Source organism: Gopherus evgoodei, chromosome 4 (genome assembly GCF_007399415.2).
Source record: "Gopherus evgoodei ecotype Sinaloan lineage chromosome 4, rGopEvg1_v1.p, whole genome shotgun sequence".
NCBI lineage: Eukaryota > Metazoa > Chordata > Testudines > Testudinidae > Gopherus > Gopherus evgoodei.
The window spans coordinates 62,078,053-62,097,219 of record NC_044325.1 but is presented as its reverse complement, the minus strand read 5'-3'; the positions used below and the strand labels follow the sequence as shown (position 1 = coordinate 62,097,219).

At 43.7% G+C, this 19,167-nt stretch overlaps 1 protein-coding gene across 2 annotated transcripts in view; it reads left to right on the top strand.

Annotated features, from left to right (window-relative positions):
* Nucleotides 1-7,406: 7,406 nt before the first annotated feature.
* Nucleotides 7,407-19,167, top strand: part of FSIP1 (fibrous sheath interacting protein 1) — a 176,854-nt gene continuing 165,093 nt past the window's right edge. The window contains exons 1-2 of one of the 2 annotated variants that reach the window (XM_030559426.1): nt 7,407-7,541; nt 11,610-11,741. In XM_030559426.1, the coding sequence (XP_030415286.1) occupies nt 7,515-7,541; nt 11,610-11,741 (159 nt within the window). In that variant the 5' untranslated portion in view covers nt 7,407-7,514. Of the gene's footprint in view, nt 7,542-11,609; nt 11,742-19,167 lie in introns of those variants that run through there. The other variant, XM_030559427.1, reaches the window with a different exon arrangement.

The following is a 19,167-nucleotide window of genomic DNA, read 5'->3' as shown; positions in this document are numbered from 1 at the left end:
TAATGGGAGCAAGTTTTCCATGGCATTTCCCCTAATTTGTGCTGCTTCTTGATTGGTTTAGGAAAAGAAAGGTAAATGAATTCTGTTGCCATGGAAACTGTATTATGAATGTATCAAGGGGGCTTGTATGAATGTGCCCTAATCATGATCTAACCTATCATTTCACATGAAGAGTACATCTTCGAGTGTTCGTGCCTTCTGTGTCCTCTCTACACACAAGTTTTCTCTAATTAAATTTCTGCCTCCCCCTTTCAGGATACAGTGTTTCTGGTGTTTTTTATGGAACAAAATTTACCCATTCTCAGAAAGGCAAAATGAAAACTGCATCTGTTTTAGCTTTTATATTTATAGTGTTGTTTAAACCATAAACACCATCTGCTGTGTTACTAACATGAAGGAGATTTCATGACCATTTACAAAAGTGCTGTCATTTTCTTTAGAGTGAATCCAGTTGTTCCCTGATTTACAGCCCATGCAACATAACCACGCTCAGAGGAGTTGCATGGGGTATAAGTCAGGACAGCCGTGCTGCCAAATCTTATGATTTTACTGTCAGTTTCATAATATTTGGTGTTTTGGTTTGAATCCCCAGCTCCTGTTAAAGTGTAAGAATCTCAGACTTTAAAAAATTTAAATTTCTCAGAATTTAAAAAAACCCTATGTTTCTGGCCCTCATGGTTGTAGAGGAAAACTTGAAAATATGCCATGAGTGTACTTGAAGGGCTCAGAAACCAGAGGGCAAAGGAAAACCCCCAAAATTTAAAATGCTTTAAAAAGCGGATGATTTGGGGGGTGGGAGGGAACTCAGGATTTTGAACACGTGAGTTAGCAATACTGGACAAGAATTTATCATATTGTCCTCTAAAATGATCAGAGCTTAATAAATGTATTATTTATTGAGTGCTAGAGGTGAACTCAGCACTGTACATACATGAAAAAAGAGACTGAGCATATGCTGTCTCCTCAGCAGGAAGAAGAGTAAAACACAATAGACCAAAGGTTCTCAAACTGTGGTCCGTGAACTCCATTCAGGTTGTCCGTGGATAGTTCCATCTAAGGTGCACACCTGGGTGGCCACACATGAGAGAATGAAGGGCCACCCACCTAATTAGTGGAGCTGTGCAGGCATGGCTCCAGTAATTAGGTTCCTGGACCATGGAGAAGATGTACATGTAAGGTGAGGTGGTGACCTTGGGGGAAATAGAGGGTAGGTGGGAAGAATTTGGGATGTCCAGGGCTGCGGTGGCCAGAGAAAGAGGCAACTTTCCCCAGCCCCAGGACTAAGGCTGCTGGGGAGAGAGGGCCTTCCTTGCAAGACGCACCTCTGTGGTTGGTTTGGCGGGGCAGAGAACCCTCTCATTCCCAGCCTCAGCTCGGGGGCTGCTGCGGCGGGGGAGAGAGGGCACATCCATCACATTAGAGAGGTAAGACTACTGATATTAAAATATGAGTTGTGTGCTTTTATTTGTAGAATAAAAAAATGTTGAAGTTTTTTTTTATATAGCACTTTTATCCAAAGCATTTTACAATAGTTAGCTAATGGTACAAACAACATTGGAAAGATCATTAAGTAGGCTGCTGAGACTCTCAGCAATTTTCAAGTTGTCCACGAAGAAAAAAGGTTGAGAACCACTGCCATAGACCCTACTGGTAGAAAGAGAGGGAGATACAACAAGCAGAGTCCATTTGCAAAATGGCCACTTCAGATCTATAGCTGCTTGGCTGTGCCCTCTTTAAAGGGCATATTTCCCAGAAAGGCATGCTGGAAAAATGATTCCTATATGAGGGGAACCCAGCCATAGGGATAATAAGGAAGGACTAGATACTCTCAAAAGAAAGTGCTTGTGGGGTCATTGCTGTTTCCGTGCATTACAAGCCATTACTGAATCACACAGTCCTTGCCACTAAGGAGTTTATTATTTAAATCTGACAGATAATACTGATTTAGCATATTATACAGAAGTTGATGATACAAATGTCAAATAATGCAGGTTTCCCCCCGACCCACCCCCCCCAATAGTTTAATGGTGAATGACTGTATAGGATAAGTATTGTGAGTAGAGATTTGAATTAAAAAAAGAAACGGGATGGTGGAATCCCTTAGGTACCCACCAAGTTATTTAGGTTCCTAACTTCCACTGCTATTCTTTTGAGGATGTGGCCCTCAGAGACTACTGAGCAATTACAATCTCCAGCTTCAATGGGAGCTGCAGGTGCTGAGCTCTTCTGACAATTAGATACCCAAGGAAAGAGAGGCAGTTCCAGGCACAGAAGAAGTTGTTAACACCAGAGAGAGAAGGGTACAAATAAGGACATCAGGAAGGAATGGAACACTGTGCACAGTGAGAGGGATGGCTGGAGGAACTGTGATGTACAGAACCTTGAAAGTGAGGAACTAGATGGAGAAGAATCATCAGAAAATCCTGTTTTAAAGAGCTTTCAAGCCTAATTTTGTAGGAATGAGGGTTATATAATCCAGATTGGTTTCAGAGAAGCAGCCACATTTTGGATATTTATCTGGATTATTTTTAAATTTGAACTATATGAGGTTTATCCAGCACTACTGCCAGAGTGCTGTGTGTATGGTGCTTAGGCAATTTAGATGCATCTCAGATAGATATACAAAAAAATGTGAGTGTGATGAGAATTTTTGGCCCTATTCTATCCCATTATACACTGCCTCATTCACACCTATTTCAGAATCAGTCCCTCTGCGTTCATCATGCTCTCATATCAAGATACTCTCATTAGTTTGTTGTATAGATAGATAATAATCTTACTGTTCCCTTAGGAAATATCTGAGCAGATGAATATCTAATGTACCCCCCCAAATAGTTGGACAACTTTAACAAACACATGTGAAACAGAATGACGAGGAACGGTGCTCATCGTGATGAACAGAAGTGATGGGCATTCTCAGAGCTATGACTGGTCTGGGATCCTCGATAATGCCAGTATTTGTGGGGAGAAAGGCACAAGGTGGGATTTTTTTTTTGTTATACACAGGTGCTTTGTCCTTCCTGCATGTTATAATCCATATTATAATGTAACTTCTAATACATGTAGAGACACACAGTAGGTTACAACAGGAGCTATTTGCAAGCTTTGGCTGCTGCCAGTGCTGGCCTTAGTTTAGTGCTGGGCATTGAGAAGTGTGTTTGATGTAAAAAAGGAAGAAAAAGGGGAGGCGTAGGCTTCAGCATGTATTGTAGCTTTGCAGGGTCCCTGCTTACCACCCCCTGATGCTGGCCATGCACTTGCAACCCCACTAAATCCACCCCATGGCCTTCCTGGGAAGTCGCCACCCCCAGCTTGAGAAACACTGATATGATGGAGAGGTAAAAAAAAAAGTAATTGTAGGAAATTTTAGTTTGTACTGACTTCACTAGTGCTTTTTATGTAGCCTGATGTAAAATGAGGCAAATATCTAGATTAGTTGATTACCCCAGGGGTACATGTACTTCTGCTTGAAAACCACTCAGTTAAGCTTCTTGACACCCATGTAAGTCAGGGAAGTGTTATCCTCATTTTATGGATAGGGAAAGTGAGGTCTAGAGAGAGGTTAATTCAGTCTAGAGTCATATCCCCAATGTCACAGTCCTTTAACTACAACATGACACCATGCTTCTACAGTATAACAGCCAAAAGAGTAAATGGTTTCATAGTCTATTAAAACTTCCAGGTGACTTGTTTCCGATTTTGAAGGGATGTGCTGTGGAAATATAGAGCTAATGATAGAGGCCATATTCAGAGAACATTCTGCTATGTTGGTACTGGGAGTCCGAGGGATGGGGCTGCTGAAGCGGAGTAGTCTTTCCAAAGATAGGGTCACATCCTCTAGGCAGGATTTACATGTGTATATATTGTACAACTTTTGTGTTGACTCTTAATAAATCACCTTCTTCTTGAACTGTGTGTGGGTGTCTTACAAACTGACAACCCTCCACACCACAGGCCTGAGGGCTACCTCTGCAAACCTACTTCTCTTCCTTTATGAAATTCCCAAAGGATAAGTAATGCTTGTAGGTCATAAAATCTGCTCTGATTTGAGACAGCAGTGTTAAGACAATTAACTGTTAGCTCTGACAGCCGTGTGGCAATCCCTGCCTCATTCTGTAGGGACAAGCAGCAATAATAAATGTTGTCAGGGGTACTGGCCCTGGCCTACTCTCATAGGGGGGTTATGTTAGCTTGCTGTCTCCTGCTATTTCAGCAGCTTTTGTGAGATGGCAGTCAGTTTGTAATATGGGAATTTCTGACAGTGAGAGAGAAACAACAATTAGGAATATATATGAAACATCTACACTATTTGTGGGAAGAAAGGCACAAGGTGACTTCTTGTTCCTGCGTGTTATAATCTGTATTATAATGTAACTTCTAATACATGTAGAGACACATACATAGGTTATAACAGGTGCTAGTTGCAAGTGTTTATAGTTAAATCTGAAATATGCTTTGTATTGTAACCTCTCCTTTTCATGTGCTCAGCTATTGCTTAAATATTTCATTTTTGGTCTCAAATGTTCTATGTTCTGCCCAAAGATGAATTATTTTTCAAAGCTGAAACAAAGTCCATGCAGACATTTTTTAGTTCTCAGAGGAATAAAACAAGTATGCTTTTCTTACATTAAAGTCAACTTCTTTTAAAAATAGGTCTTTGTCCAAACTAGCTGAAATATGAAAGCTGACACTTAGACCAGACTTATCCTTCATTTGACAATAGTACCTGTGTTTGGCCTGAAAAAATGGTTATCATTTACACTTGTGGCAAGGTACACATTCCCTGCCCCGGCAAATGAGAAATTAATGATTTAGACTAACTCATCGGTGATCCAGGGGGAGGCCATAAAAGCATTTGTTTCTAAAACACTGAGAGAGAGGTAACTTGATCTCACTGAAATATGAAGTTCTCTCTTAGAAAAAAATCAGCCACTTCTATCTTTGGGGTTTTGTTCTGAGTCCTTTCTTTAACCTACATTAATGTTGTGAGCCTTTGAGAACAGCATAGTGTGAAGATGCAGTATGTTTTTTCCAACTGTCGTGGGTGGCGTCCTGCACTTAGGGGCAATGTGCCTTGCCTGTGCTGTGTGCTCTCTCTGAAACTAGTTAAGAGGCAGCAGTTGGACATTGCCTCCAGCAAGTGCCCTGTCCCTATGTCTTGAACATGAGATACACCATGAAAAGCAGCCTTGGAGTGCTTGCAGATGTCCCAATAGAGATTTAAAGAGTTCCCAAGTGGAGTCAATAGACAGTTCATTGGCACACAAGGTCTAATGAATTGCTTCTGGCTCAAGAATGTAGCACAAGCCTGAAGCAAGGTTGATTCAAGTTGAATGTGTCACACAGCTCCTATAATCTCAACCTAGCTTTTGTTCTAAAAAAACTAGACACTTATGAAGAAAGCTGTTGAAGTTGTTGACTGTCATATGATGGTGGATTCTATGGGATTTCACCTTTCTACAAATTAGCATTATATGTTAGACATATTGGGCTAGAAAAATCCTTGTACTGGTTCTGAGGTGGCTTGCACCTCCTCCATTCAGGGATTTGTGGAGGCCAGTGCAACCTTGTGCCCCTATTGTAATGGCTCCTATGAACATGCCTCCCTGTCTGTCTCCACGCTGCCCTGGAATGTTCCCTAAGCTTGTTATTCCTGAATAGGTGGCATACAAACCCCCTTGCCCCTGCACTACTGTCATGGCTCCTTGGCACCAGCTCAGCTGCTACAAAGGGCCATAGGGCAATGAGTAATTGGGCCAAGTGTTGAGACAGCACTGGATGGTAGAAGGAATAGTAATAAGATAAAGCTTTTTGCCTCTATAGGGTGTTCAGGTCCATCCCAAGTAACAGTTATGACCACAGGTAATAATCATTTGACTGTTCAGTGGTTTTAGTCTAGTTCCAAATGAGTAGGTGTCCACATAATCAACCCCCCCTGCCATCATGATTGGCACCCTTGTTACTAAGCTGAGCAGAGAGTGGGATGGTTATGATGACTCTTCCACTAACAGGTCAGGGCTGATATATCTATTAGTGTGGGGAAAGATGTCCTGCTGCTGCTAGTTCAGTACTTGCTCTATGAATAAACACAGAAAGGGAGATTATTTCTTTGAATTCTTGGGAGGTACTAAAATATTGCTGGGCTGATTATCCTAAACAGAGAGGATTTCAGTCTTCAGGTCTAAATGTCCAGCACCCTTCATAATCAATATCACTCATTCAAAAATATTTTGAAAGAATCATTCATCATCTGGAAGTATGTGTTGTGATGTGACAGGATATAGACCTTACAAAAATGAGGGCAAACACCAGCGAATAAGACTGAGACCCTATCACGGAGTATATATGTGTATCCAATAGGCACACATCTGTATCTCTGGAGAAACTTGTGACAGGTAGAAGAGCCACAGTTGGAAACTCTTACTGAGGGATGCAGCAACTACTTGTCAAGAAGTGAACCAATTAAAAAGCTATGAAGGATGGGAGGTGTAGAAAGTCTAAAGCTATCGAGTTAAACTGCTCAAGGTCAGATTATAGTTTGGAATATTGGAATACTAACTTTAACCCCTCACACCTGCCTTAGCAGGTGTTACTCTGAAATAAGGGTCACTCACATTCAATCCTATGTAAGCTGGTAAGAGTTTAACCCATCCAGAAACCCTATTACAGCGAGCGATTCCTGAGGCCCCATGCAATTTAGATACAATGTTTTCGCTCCGCCCTTCCAAAAAGGGCAGCTTGCTGCACCATCTAGTGGATGAAAAGGGTCTCTATAAATAATTTCTTTAGTTTTTCATCAAGAATTTTTAACAAACTGGTTTAAAATTATTTCATGACCTAGTTTACTAATATTTGAAGCGGTAAAAGTTAATTTGTTTTTGAAAAGGGAGTTTACATTTCACTTATTCTTGTCCATGCTCCCAGTCTGGACAACAGACAAGAGTCTCCTGAGTTTCAATGCAGGTTTTCCAGCCAGCGAGAAGGGGGTTCGCTTCAGCAGGTAGTTGACAGTTTCGGACAGTGGCTCTGGCCCGCCTGAAAGGCAAGACTGACGGCGCTGTGTTTACGCTGCTCCCGAGCTTCCCAGGCTCCGTCACAGAACCCGCTTATTTACAGACCAGAGCTTTAATTTCAATGACACAACGTGCGGCGTCAGGGCTGAACCATATGGAAAGGGGGCACGACCAGCCCCTTACAAAGGGAGGCAAATGAACCCTCCCTCAGCTAGGCGCATAAAGGCAGGGCCTGCTGCGGACAGCGATTCCTCCCCGCCTTCCCTGTGAATGGTACCGCCCACTCTTAGGCGACGGCAGGGAGTAAAGAGAGTGGGGTTATAGTTCTCGCGAGAAATAAACTAGGACGTGGAGACCGTAGTTTTTGGTTGGCATGGAAACGGCGTTCCCGAATGTAATGTGCACGGGAGTGCAGCGGGGCTGGGGAAGGGACTCGGTGCACCAGCTGGCACAGGGAGGGCTGCGGAGCGGGGCACGCGGGGCCCCGCGCTGAGTCCGTTGATGCAGAACCTGGCTGCGCTCCCGCAGGTGAGTGCAGGGGTGGAGTGAGGCCGCGCACGCTGTGGGGCTCGTTAGCTGTGGGCTCTGGTTTGTTGCCTGGCATAGGGCTCGGAGCTGAGGGCCCATTGGAGGGCATGGCAGGGGTGCTGATGTAACCCTTCTGCCCCTGTGAGTTGGCAGCAACAAGGGCCGGTTCAGTATCCAGGGGTTCCGTTTTAATAACTCAATGCATAACTGGCTTGAGCCCCCACCCAGTGACTTGGGAACACTTACATACCCCCCCCCCCGGCGCCTCCAGGAGGCAATACTTCCACACTCGCAAGCACGGAGTCTGAGTGTAGCAAAATCCTTTTAATAAAGGAGGGAAACAATGTGGCATCACCTTGGAGAAATACCACAAACAGGATTATAACACAAACCATAACCCCCCCCAACCCCCCCCCACCTCCAAGTACGTCTGGCAATGTCCTTTCACCCTTAGGGTCTTAAGTCCAATAAGTCCAAAGTCCAACAACCCAAAAGTCGCTGATCAGTGCCACCCCAGAGTTCAAAAGTTTATCTGCAGAGTTTACTGCCCCCCAGCCTGGGTGGTGGGAGGGGAAGCCCACACAGGGTGTTAAGGGGCAACTTACATGGGCCAGGGCCAACTGCTCCGCCTCTCCGTGGAGTTCTGCTGTAGCCTTCACCATGAGCAGCTCCAGCTGTGCTGCTCCTTCAGCCAACCTGTGAGTCACTCCAGCCGTCCCTGCAAACCGCTCCACTCTGCTCGCTGTTCCATGGGCTGCTCCAACATGCTGCAAACTGCTGCGCTCTGCCAGCCACTTAGCGATATGTCTTCAGGCTCCCCCACTAGCTAACACAGCACTCAGTGATTTTAGCTCTTAGTAGGGGAGCCCTGGTGCTGGTGCACCATTAGCTCAACATGAATTCAGCTTAGCAGTCTTTAGATGGACTCCTAATGGAATCAAAATTAGCTCTACTCTTTAACAGTGGAGAGAGGAGGATGTGCAATTGGTGTTCCAGGCCCATACCACCAGGTGTACACACACCAATCTCTCTCCATTCACTGGGAATTGGAACCCATGTCCCTTGTCTAGCAAGTGTCACTTAATTTATATTGAGTCATCTCTGTCATAAAGCAGTCTGGTAGTTTCTCATTCACATAATCGGGTGGCAACACTTTATTTATCCTGCCCCAATAACAAAGAAATTGGGGATCCCAGAGCTGTCAAAATAACCATCCCAGGCTGCCTTGGGTTATGCTGGGTGTGCCCATGCAAATACATGAGATTCCACACTTCCTGAAATTCTTTCCACACTTCCCATAATTCACCACCAGATGTCAGGGTAGAGCTCATCCTGACTCTGCTTACACTGAGAGCCATTGAACCAAACTGTAAATCCTATATATGATGGAAACCACATCGAGCCAGGGGGTGCAGTAGGACCCCCAGCACCGCTAGTTCTTGCACCTGTGGATGTGGGGGGCAGGGGGCTCCTCTGCAGAGCCTCGCCCTCATTGCATCTTCTGTGACGGGCACCACGGGAAGACAACATATGGTGCATTCTCCAGAGTGGAGCTAACCAGGGCCACTCATCCCACTGGTTGCCCCAGGGCAGGAGCTCCATGCTGCTGGGCTGGAGAAGTATATTCTGCTGTCTGGGTTTGCACTGCTCCAAGCGCACCCACACACAGCGGGGCAGAGTGCTGGAGGGGGCCACGTGGCCAGCGTCGCCTGACAGCAGCACCCACCATTAATTTTAAGGGAAGCACGCCTGGGGCCCAAGTATTTGCATCCGGCTGTCTCAAGAAAGAGACTTCTTGGGTATAAGTTATTCCCTGTTCATGATGGAATAACCAGGACACAAGAAATGCTTCAGCTATGTGATTGGCAATGCCTGACTACATCTGTTGCTGTTGGCTGTTTTGTAGCTGTGTTAGTCCAGGATATGAGAGTGACCAGGTGGGTCAGATAATATCTTTTATTGGACCAGCTTCTGATGGTGAAAGAGACATGCTTTTGAGCTATATGGATATCTTCTTTAGGTCTGGGAAAGGTAATCTTTAAAAAAATAATCATTTTTAAAAGAGTATCTTTCCCACACCAGAAGAAGAGCACCTTGTAGCTCAAGAGCTGGTCTTTTGCATCATCAGAAGCTAGTTCAATAAAATATATTGCCTCATCTGTATTTTCTCTCTTACATTTATTAGCATATCTTCCAGCAATCCGAAGAAATGCCTAAAATTAGACATTAGACAAATTAGACAAATATCTTGTGTCACGTGGCTTATGATCTCACTTTGGATTAATTGCTTGCACCTAGCCATATAGGGAATTTCAGTCCTTTTCTTTCCATGCTTCTTAAAAAGAAACAGTTTTTAATTGATTTAAAACTTTTGCAAAAGTATCTATGAAGTTTAGTTTTAAAAGTTTTTATTTTGTTTTTTGGAGCTTTATTCCCCTTTTCTTTCTTTTCTTCCTTTTTTTAATGATCTTTCTTCTTTTTTTGTCAAGTCCCACCATTTTTTTCCATTTGGTCACTGAAAAAGGGAGGAAAGAAACTGAAAAATATAAGACAAAATTTTTGTTTTAGTGAAAAAACAATTTCTGATGGCCCAAAATGCTCCTTTCTTAACTAAGTTTGAGAATTTTTGACCACCTCAGAATCTAGCTATAAAGAGAAATAAAATATAAATATAATTTTCCTAAAACAGTTAACTTGAAAAATAAATCTGAAAGAACACAACAGGAAGAAATTATATGTGTGAAAAGTTGCAGAAGTTTATGACATGTACTGCTCACCTTTCTGTCTCCCTGGCTCACTACTTCAGGCCATGGCTACACTGGCGCTTTACAGTGCTGCAGCTTTCACGCTCAGGGGTGTGAAAAAACACCCCCCTGAGCGCAGCAAGATACAGCGCTGTAAAGCCTCGATGTAAACAGTGCCGCAGTGCTGGGAGTGCGGCTCCCAGCGCTGCAAGCTACACCCGTAGAGGATGTGGAGTACGTGCAACGCTGAGAGAGCTCTCTCCGAGCACTGGCGCTGTGACCACACTCGAAACTTCAAAGCGCTGTGCAAGTGTAGCCATACCCCAAGTGTTAAATTTGACTTTTCTCTTTTTTCCCCTGTCCATTCTCTTGTTAAGTCTTATAATTTCTTACTCTTTAATCAGAGTTTCTTCTATTTGATATCCCCATTGATTAAACTCTTTGTTTTTGCAATAGTCAAGTCTTGTGTGGATTTACTTTCCATATGCTTTGCAAGGCTCTTCATTTAACTCAGGCATTTGGGGAGGACAGCGTCTGAAGGCTTAGGAAGATTTATCTGGGCTTGGAGTGTGTGTCATTGCTCATCCTTCCATAAATAAGATCAACCCACCATGTAACTGTATAATTATATGAAATGTTTTAATATGAATGTAAATTTAAAGTGTTGCAGCCAAAATATAGGATGGGGAGCCAATTGATTGAATGATTAAAAGATTTGCAAATCAGAATAAATAAGTACTGTAAATTTCTCCTTTCTGTCATACCTGCCGCTTTTCTGTGTTTGTAGAATGCTGTGTAAATGTAATGTTCTGTATATATGATTTTAAATAATAATATTGTGGTATGCCTTACGCTGATGTGAAAATGGTGTTGCCCACTGTCTTTTGACTGTAGCATACATTTCACATCATTTACTGGGATGTATTCTATATGTCCACTAAATACTTCAGCCTTGCTGTTTTCTTTTGTTGATGCTATCCTTGTTTAGCTAAGGTTTAAAATGGTCTGTTTTGGTATTTCTTCTTGATGAGAACATTTTTAGGGATTGAACATGCTGTTCAGATACACTTATAATGCCTGTCACCAACTTACTTAACTTTTGGCTGGGTTTGGGACCCTATATAACCCATATACCTAACTTTGTTTTGCACTTTTCTTAAGCATCTGAGTATTGGATACGTTGTTTATAAAGGTTGTATAATTTGTTAGGGGTAGAACTTCTTGGTTTGTTTAATTCGTTGCCTAAGCCTTGTGGGTTTTTTTGTTTAATATATAAACTATTGATATGTGGTAGCATTTGTTGTTCTCTGTTTGTCCATTTTAGATCACAATGGATATTACCAGGGGAAACTTGGATGAAATTTCAAGGCCTGCATCTAGCTCAAGAGCGCATCCTGTAAGCAGAGCTTTAAGTGCATCTTTGGAGGTTCTAACACCAGAGCCATGCTTGTCAAAGGTATGAGCTTTGGCATGTCACAACTTCCGTGTGTCTTATTTTTTCCTATCTATAAAATGAAAAGAATAAACCTTTGTAAAATATTTATAAAGTGCTTTATGGATGAAAATTGATATGTAAATGCTAGTCAGTATTATCAAAGAAAGTAACTTGAAATGCAGTTCTAGTTTCAAGAGTGAGTTTGTGTATACAGGTCAGCTCTTTGTATGTATTTAGAGTAATATTTGCTTGCTTTAATGACTTACATAAATCTGTACTACTTTTCCCCTCTATTCTGTTTTATGTACCACTAGTCAAATTGTTAACTAAATTTTCCCTCAATTAAACCTTTGTTACCCCATTGATAACAGGAAGGTTGCACAGATGTAACTTGGGACAGAGTTTGTGATGGTTCGTTTGGTATCCAGGACTGTGAATCACCTTGTTAAAACCTCCCCCCTGCCTCCAGCATGAGGGAGACTTTCTTGTGCTTAATTGTATATTAGCTCCTTGACACCACCAGCCTGTTAGCTGCCCAAAGAAAGTCCTCTAGGCTATGTCAGCCCTTACTTTGCCTTGCAGATTATGAATAGATGCACCCCAGTCCCTGAGCCTCTTTTCAGCGTTCACCTGTAGTGTTCAGCCTTTTATCCGCTGAACACTCACAGAAATATCAGGTCTACTGGCCCCAGGGAACAGTGTACACACCATCTTGAATGATTCAACTCAGGATCATCTCATTCTATGATATCACAGCAATGAGATATGTTTTCAGTGAAAACAACAATACATTTATCATAAAAGATTTGAGATTCAGGCAATAGTAAGTAAAAATAATGGAAACAAAGGGAATGTAAAAAACAAAATCATAACATGATTTCTAATAAACTTAATAGACTAACGTTCTGTGTATAGAAGTTTATTTCACCCCAAATGTCCTTTGCAGCATTTCAGCCAAGATTAGTTGTGATCCTGTTTTCCAGAATGTAATCACACTACTCGATTACTTCCTAATTGGAGGATAAAGGGATGTCTTCCTTACCTTCTCCTTCTATCCCCCAAAGTTCATAGCCTGTACCCAGAGTTTATTCTCCAGTGTGCTGCCTTCCTGTTGATTTCACATCCCTCCATCTGATGACTTTGTATGGAAATGTGGCTTCCATTGTGTTGACTTACAATGCTCAGTTTACATGCTGACAGAGAGAAGAATAAACATCTTTCCTCTGGCAAACAGAAAACTTGTTTGTCAGCTCTGCTTTAATACAGGCTGGCATGCTGTCTGAAGTGGCTCACGACCATGTGTGCCTATCTCAGGACAGATTGTCAGAAACAGGGAAGACACTCGAAACGGATGGTATGTTCTATAATTAGATTTCACCAACCCCAGTAACAAATGTGAACTCCTGGATCATTGTAACAGTCTTACTGTGAAGTTGCAGACAGTCCACTTAGGCTCTCCAGTCTATCTTGCTACCAAAGCAGGCTGGACTTAGTGATTAAGTGATTGCTCTCACCAAAAATCGTACAATATTCAGGTTGCTTCCAGTCCCCAAGAGACCAGTCATTTACCTTAGATCAATTGGTACCCTAGATCTTACACCAAAGACACTGCCTGTAGCCAATCCTGTCATGAACTATCTACAGGCTTATTATCTAGGAAAAAGACTTGAGTTATTAAAGCAAGCTAACATGCACACTAATGAGTTGCAGTTTAAAACCTAAGAGTGACAGAGTTATAGTGATCTGTCAATTCAAAACATCTTTAAGAGCAAACACAATGATAATCCTGGGGGTTCTCTCACTTCAGTTTAAATTCTCTGGCCCTGTAAGAGTTCAAACAGCAAAGAGATGAAAAATTCTCTTGTGACCCTGTTTTATCTTTTACGGTTAGGCCTACTCGATAGAGTTAGGCTGACTTACATCAACATAACCATGTTAGTGTCTTCACTAAAATTTTGCTCCCGCTGATGTGACTTACCTGCTATGCCAACTTAACTCCACTTCCACAAGCGGCATAGAGGTAGATTGACATCGACTGTTAGTGGCCTCCAGGAGGTGTCCCACAATGCCCTACCTTGACCACTCTGGTCACCGTTTTGAATTCTGCTGCCCAGTGGCGAGGTACACAGGAAGCTGCCTCTCTCCTTTAAAGCCCCGTGAATTTTTGAAATGGCATTCCATGTTTGCTCGGCTTGGAGAGCTCACATAGCGACTCTCAAGCATACCTGACAACTTCCTAGGTGACCATGCCGGTTCCACGCTGCAGATGTGCTCCTGCCTGGAGTGCACAAGAGGTGTTTGATCTCCTGAGTCTGTGGGGAGAAGATGCTGTGCAGGCACAGCTCCAATCCAGCCATAGAAATGTTGACATCTACGAGTAGATTGCTCAGATCATGGAGGAGGAGGGCTATAAGAGGTAGCAGCAGCATGAAAGCCAAGAAGATACAGCTGGCAAACCAGAAGGCAAGGGAGGTTAATAATTGCTCTGGTGTGGAGCCATTGACCTACTGCTTTTACACAGAGTTGCATGCCATCCTCAGATGAGACTCCACTACTACCCAAAAGAGTCCCATGGATAATTAGGAAGTGTTAAAGGCCCCCACTGTGACCAGTGAAGAGCAGGAGGAATAGGCAACCAATGAATCCAGCTGTGCAGCAAGACAGGACATGTTTTTGAATCCTGTGCCGTTCAGGACAGGTGAGCATGATACAGGGAAAGAAACCTTTGGTAAGTATGCAGTTTGCTTTGATATTGCAGGGATGGAACCCACAAAGTACCCAGACATACGTGTTGATTTACTCTTTTTTTTTAACTTATGCTAGATGGGGTAGTGAAGCAACCAATAGAGGTAGAGTTGCCATCTGCTTTTCATTCCCCTGCGGAGTTCAGCAGAGGGAGCCCCAGGGAACAATTTGTTTATGTGCACTGGGACGTCCTATGAATCCTCCAGAGATCTCAAGGAAACTTTCCTGGAGGTAGTCTGCAATTCTCTGCTGAAGGTTTCTGGGAGGGCTGCCTGATTTCTTCCGCTGCAGTCAGATGCTTTCCCATGCCACTCAGCGATTACGTCATCAGACATCATTGCAGCACACAGCCTAGCAGTATATGGCACCAGCTGGCAGTTGGATGCCTGCAGGCACTGTTCCCTTTCAGCCTCTGTTACCCTCAAGAGTGAGAGATCAGTTAAAATCATGCCTGCCTGTGGAAATCGGTGCCAGTATTCAGTTCAGTTGCCCAATATGCATGTACTCATGCCCATGAGCTATGCCTCCTTATTTCCCTAATTCACCCCTTTCCTCCAAGGCCATGCTCACCATAGCTGGGACTGTCACCGTGATCTATCAGTCCCAAAGCGAAGTGAGAATGTAGTGAGAATGCAACTTGTGTGGATCAAGGGCAGTGAGTTCTGCATAGCAGGTTTCCATTTATCTTGTGAATACACTCACAATTGTATCTATGTGCGTTATCTTTTGCAGCTGGAAATGTGGCCTTGAGGCTCTTTCCATCCACACCAGTGGAGCGGCTCAGCCAGATAGGGATGAGAACGAAAAGGTTATGGGATGACATGTTCCAAGAGATCCTGCAGGCCTCTGGTGCTTTGGATACTGAGCACTGGGCTTGGAGAATCACTCCTGCAGACAGCATGACCAGGGATAGAGCGGAGAGGAGAATGTCATGGGAAATGGACAGGGAATTGCAGCAGGAGAGGCTAGCACTTCTCTAGCAGCAAACAGACATGCTGTAGACTCTGGTTGACCATCAGGTTCAACAGTACCGTGCGAACCTTCCTCTGCAGCCCATAGAAAATGGTATTCTGGGACCTCCCTACACACACACATTCCATGTAGCATCTTTCGCCGCTGCACTACCCCTACCACTCTACATCAGGGGAGAAGTACAGGCAGTCACAGCTGTACATGCACTGACCTGTAAAAGACATAGTTGGTGTATGTGTTTCTGAAATGGAAATTACTGTTCTTTCCCCTTCAAAAGTTCTTTTCCCTTTACTTAAGTTTTATTTAGGTATAATGTGTCTGTTTGCATGGGCATGAGATAAAACTCTATTTATGGAAACTTAATTCATCTTTATTAGTTCACAACATATGCTGGCTGGGGTGCTAGTAATAGGTGCATTTGCAGTGTTATATTACTACAACACTCATTACAAGATTCATACTGGGGTGCAAAAGAGCAGTGCCAGGTAGAGCACACTGCAGCAACACACATTACTGTGGCTCACTATTGAAATGGTCTTTCAAAGCCTCTCTGAGCCAAACAGCTTTGTACTGAACTCTTCTTATAGCCCTGGTATCTGGCCACTCAAAATCAGCAGACAGCTGTTCCATGTCTGCCCTCCACTCCAGCAGAAACGTTTTCCCCTTTGCTTCACAGATGTTATGCAGGACACAGCAGGCAGCTATAACCAGTGGATACTTTTGTCACTGAAGTCCAGTCTCGTGAGTAGACGGTGCCAGCGACCTTTTAAATGACCAAAGGCACATTCAAGTGTCATTCTGCATCGGCTGAGCCGGTAGTTACAACTCTCCTTGCCGGGGTATGGCTTCATGAGCCATGGGAATAAGGGGTAGGCTGGGTCTCCCAGGATCACTGTTGGTATTTCAGTATTCCCAGTGCTAATCTGCCAGTCTGGAAAGAAAGTCGCTGCTTGCAGCTTTTTGAACAGTCCTGTGTTTTGAAAGATGCGAGCCTCATGCATCTTCCCTGACTAGCCCACATTGATGTCAATAAAGTGTCCCTAGCGATCCACCAGCACTTACATTACATAGAAAAGTCTCTCTTTTTGTTGATGTACTCTCTGGCTAGGTTATCAGGCATCAAAATAGGGATATATGTGCCATCTATCACCCCACCACAGTTTGGGAACCCCATTGCTGCAAAACCATCCACTGTATCCTGCAACTTGCACAGACTCGCAGTCATTCGTAGCAGGACTCAATTAACGGCCCTGCACACTTGCATCAGAACAGCCCCCATGGTGGATTTGTCAACTCCAAACTGATTCCTGACTGATCAGTAGCAATTATGTGTCACAAGTTTCCACAGAGGAATCACCACTTCAGTGCAGATTGCATTTTGGTGTTGCTGCACTAGAGGGCTGGGATGAGCTCTGCACACAGATTCAGGAATGTGACTTGCACATCTGAAAGTTCTGCAGCCACTGCTTGTCATCCCAAACCTGCATGACAATGTGATCCCATCAGTCAGTGCTCATTTCTTGCCGCCATCTGCAGTTGCCCCATGAATGCCTCCAACAACTTTGAATTGTTTCTACATCCCACAGCTATCTAGCATCCATGGACTCATGTTCCCCATGGCTCTGCAAATACTTCAGGATCAGGTGCCCTATGCTTGCAATGCTCATCACAGTAGTGCAGAGCTGCATGGGATCCATGCTTCTGACACAGATGATGGACAGAAAGCAGGAAGCATGGGTCTGTGGGGATTTTGAGAAAAGGTGTGTGTGACACATTATGGGATGCAGATGAAATTATGGGATGGAGAATACTGCAATTTGGGATGTTGAAATCATGCTCCCAGTCAGCCCTGCATGGCTTTTTTGGGACCCATGAGGCATTGCAGACCTCACAAAAATACCCTGTGCTAGATGGTGGCAAATTGCACAGTGTAATAAGTACCCATGGTTAACTTCTCTCTGCATCGATATAAGCGCTGCTAGTGAGGACATGTGCTGCTGATGCGAGGAGTGTAGTTTGGACACGCAAAAGCGATTTAATTACTGTGGCAGCTGTATGCCAATGTAACATAGGTCCACATAATTTTGTAGTGTAGACATGTCCTTAATCTTCCACTATGAGATGAGCTCCCTTGCATGTACATTTTAAGATGTGATTGAGCCATTCACCAATCCTTGGTGTCACGATGTTCCTTAATGTCTCATTTCATCTTGGTAGGCCACCTAAATGGGCAGGGAAGATGATTCCCGTGCCTAGCTTCACAAGTTCAGAGCAAACATTTTCAAAGTTATAAAGCAAAGCTTACATATTTCCTTATGGCATGGAATACAGACATTACAAGTGAGATTAATGCATGCAGCAACTTACAAGCATTTCACAGAGTCTAAACACTGAATACATCCTTGTAAGACTAATACCTATTTTGAAAAAACTAACATACAGGTGAGCTGGTTTGGTCTCCAGCTATGAGTTTGTTAGTTCTTAGCTAATGCCTATGGCCTTGGCCAGAGCTGGCATTAACATCACACCGACTTGATGAATCTATTGTCAGTATATATACATAACTCTGTACATAAGATATGTGCGTACATTTCACGATGATATTAATGACCAGTGGGACCCTGGCTTTCATTTAAGACCTAATATTCTTTAGTGCACCAGACTGTACATACCAGGATATTCTTGTAACCCCCTTGCCAGTGGGCACTGAGGAGTTCGTAGGGCCACAGAATCTTTTATTACTGATGATAATTAAAGCTATATGAAAGTTGCAGGCTGTGATTTTGTTGTGGAAACCTCAGCTTTTAGCACAAACCTTAACTTTTTATAGTTGTCACAAATTTCAGTAGTGTTGGGACCCTGTATGCAAGGTTGCAACACCACTCACTCGAATTTTGGCCCATCTGTCCCTTCATAGGGGTGGGTAGACCAAATTTGAGTGAGTGGCATAGTGACTTTCAGTCAGATTTGGTCTGACCACTCCCCTAAAGGGGTGGTTGGGCCAAATTTAAATGTGTGGTGTTGCAGCCTGGCACATGGAGTTGCAACACCACTCAAATTTGAACTGACTGTACCAAAATCACAACTATACCAAAAAGCATCTGCACTTTTTGAACAAAAAGAGTCACAACTGTAACCCTTCTGCCCCTCTGAGTTGGCAGTAACAAGGGCCGGGTTCAGTATCCAGGGGTTCCGTTTCAGTAACACAATGCATAACTGGCTCGAGCCCCCACCCAGTGACCTGGGACACTCACATACCACACCCCCCTGTGCGCCTCTAGGAGGCAATACTTCCCCTCTCGCAAGCACGGAGTCTGAGTGTAGCAAAATCTTTTTAATAAAGGAAGGAATCAATGCGGCATCCCACTGGAGAAACACCACAAAAAGGATTATAACATAAACCATAAACAAAAACCCACCTCCAAGTACGTTTGGCACTGTCCCGTTTCCCCTTAGGGTTTTAAGTCCAATCACCCCAAAGTCCAACAACCCAAAAGTCTCTGGTCAATGCCACCCCAAAGTTCGAGAGTTTATCTGTAGAGGTCCCTCCCCCCAGCCTGGGTAGAAAGGGGCACCTTACGTGGTCCGGGGCCAACTGCCCTGCCTCTCCGTGGGTTCTGCTTCTGCCTTCTCCACAAACTGCTCCGCTTTACCAGCTGCTCCACTCTGCTCCTCCAGCCATCCTCAGAAACTGCTCCGCTCCAGCAGCTGCTCTGCTCCATGAGCTGCT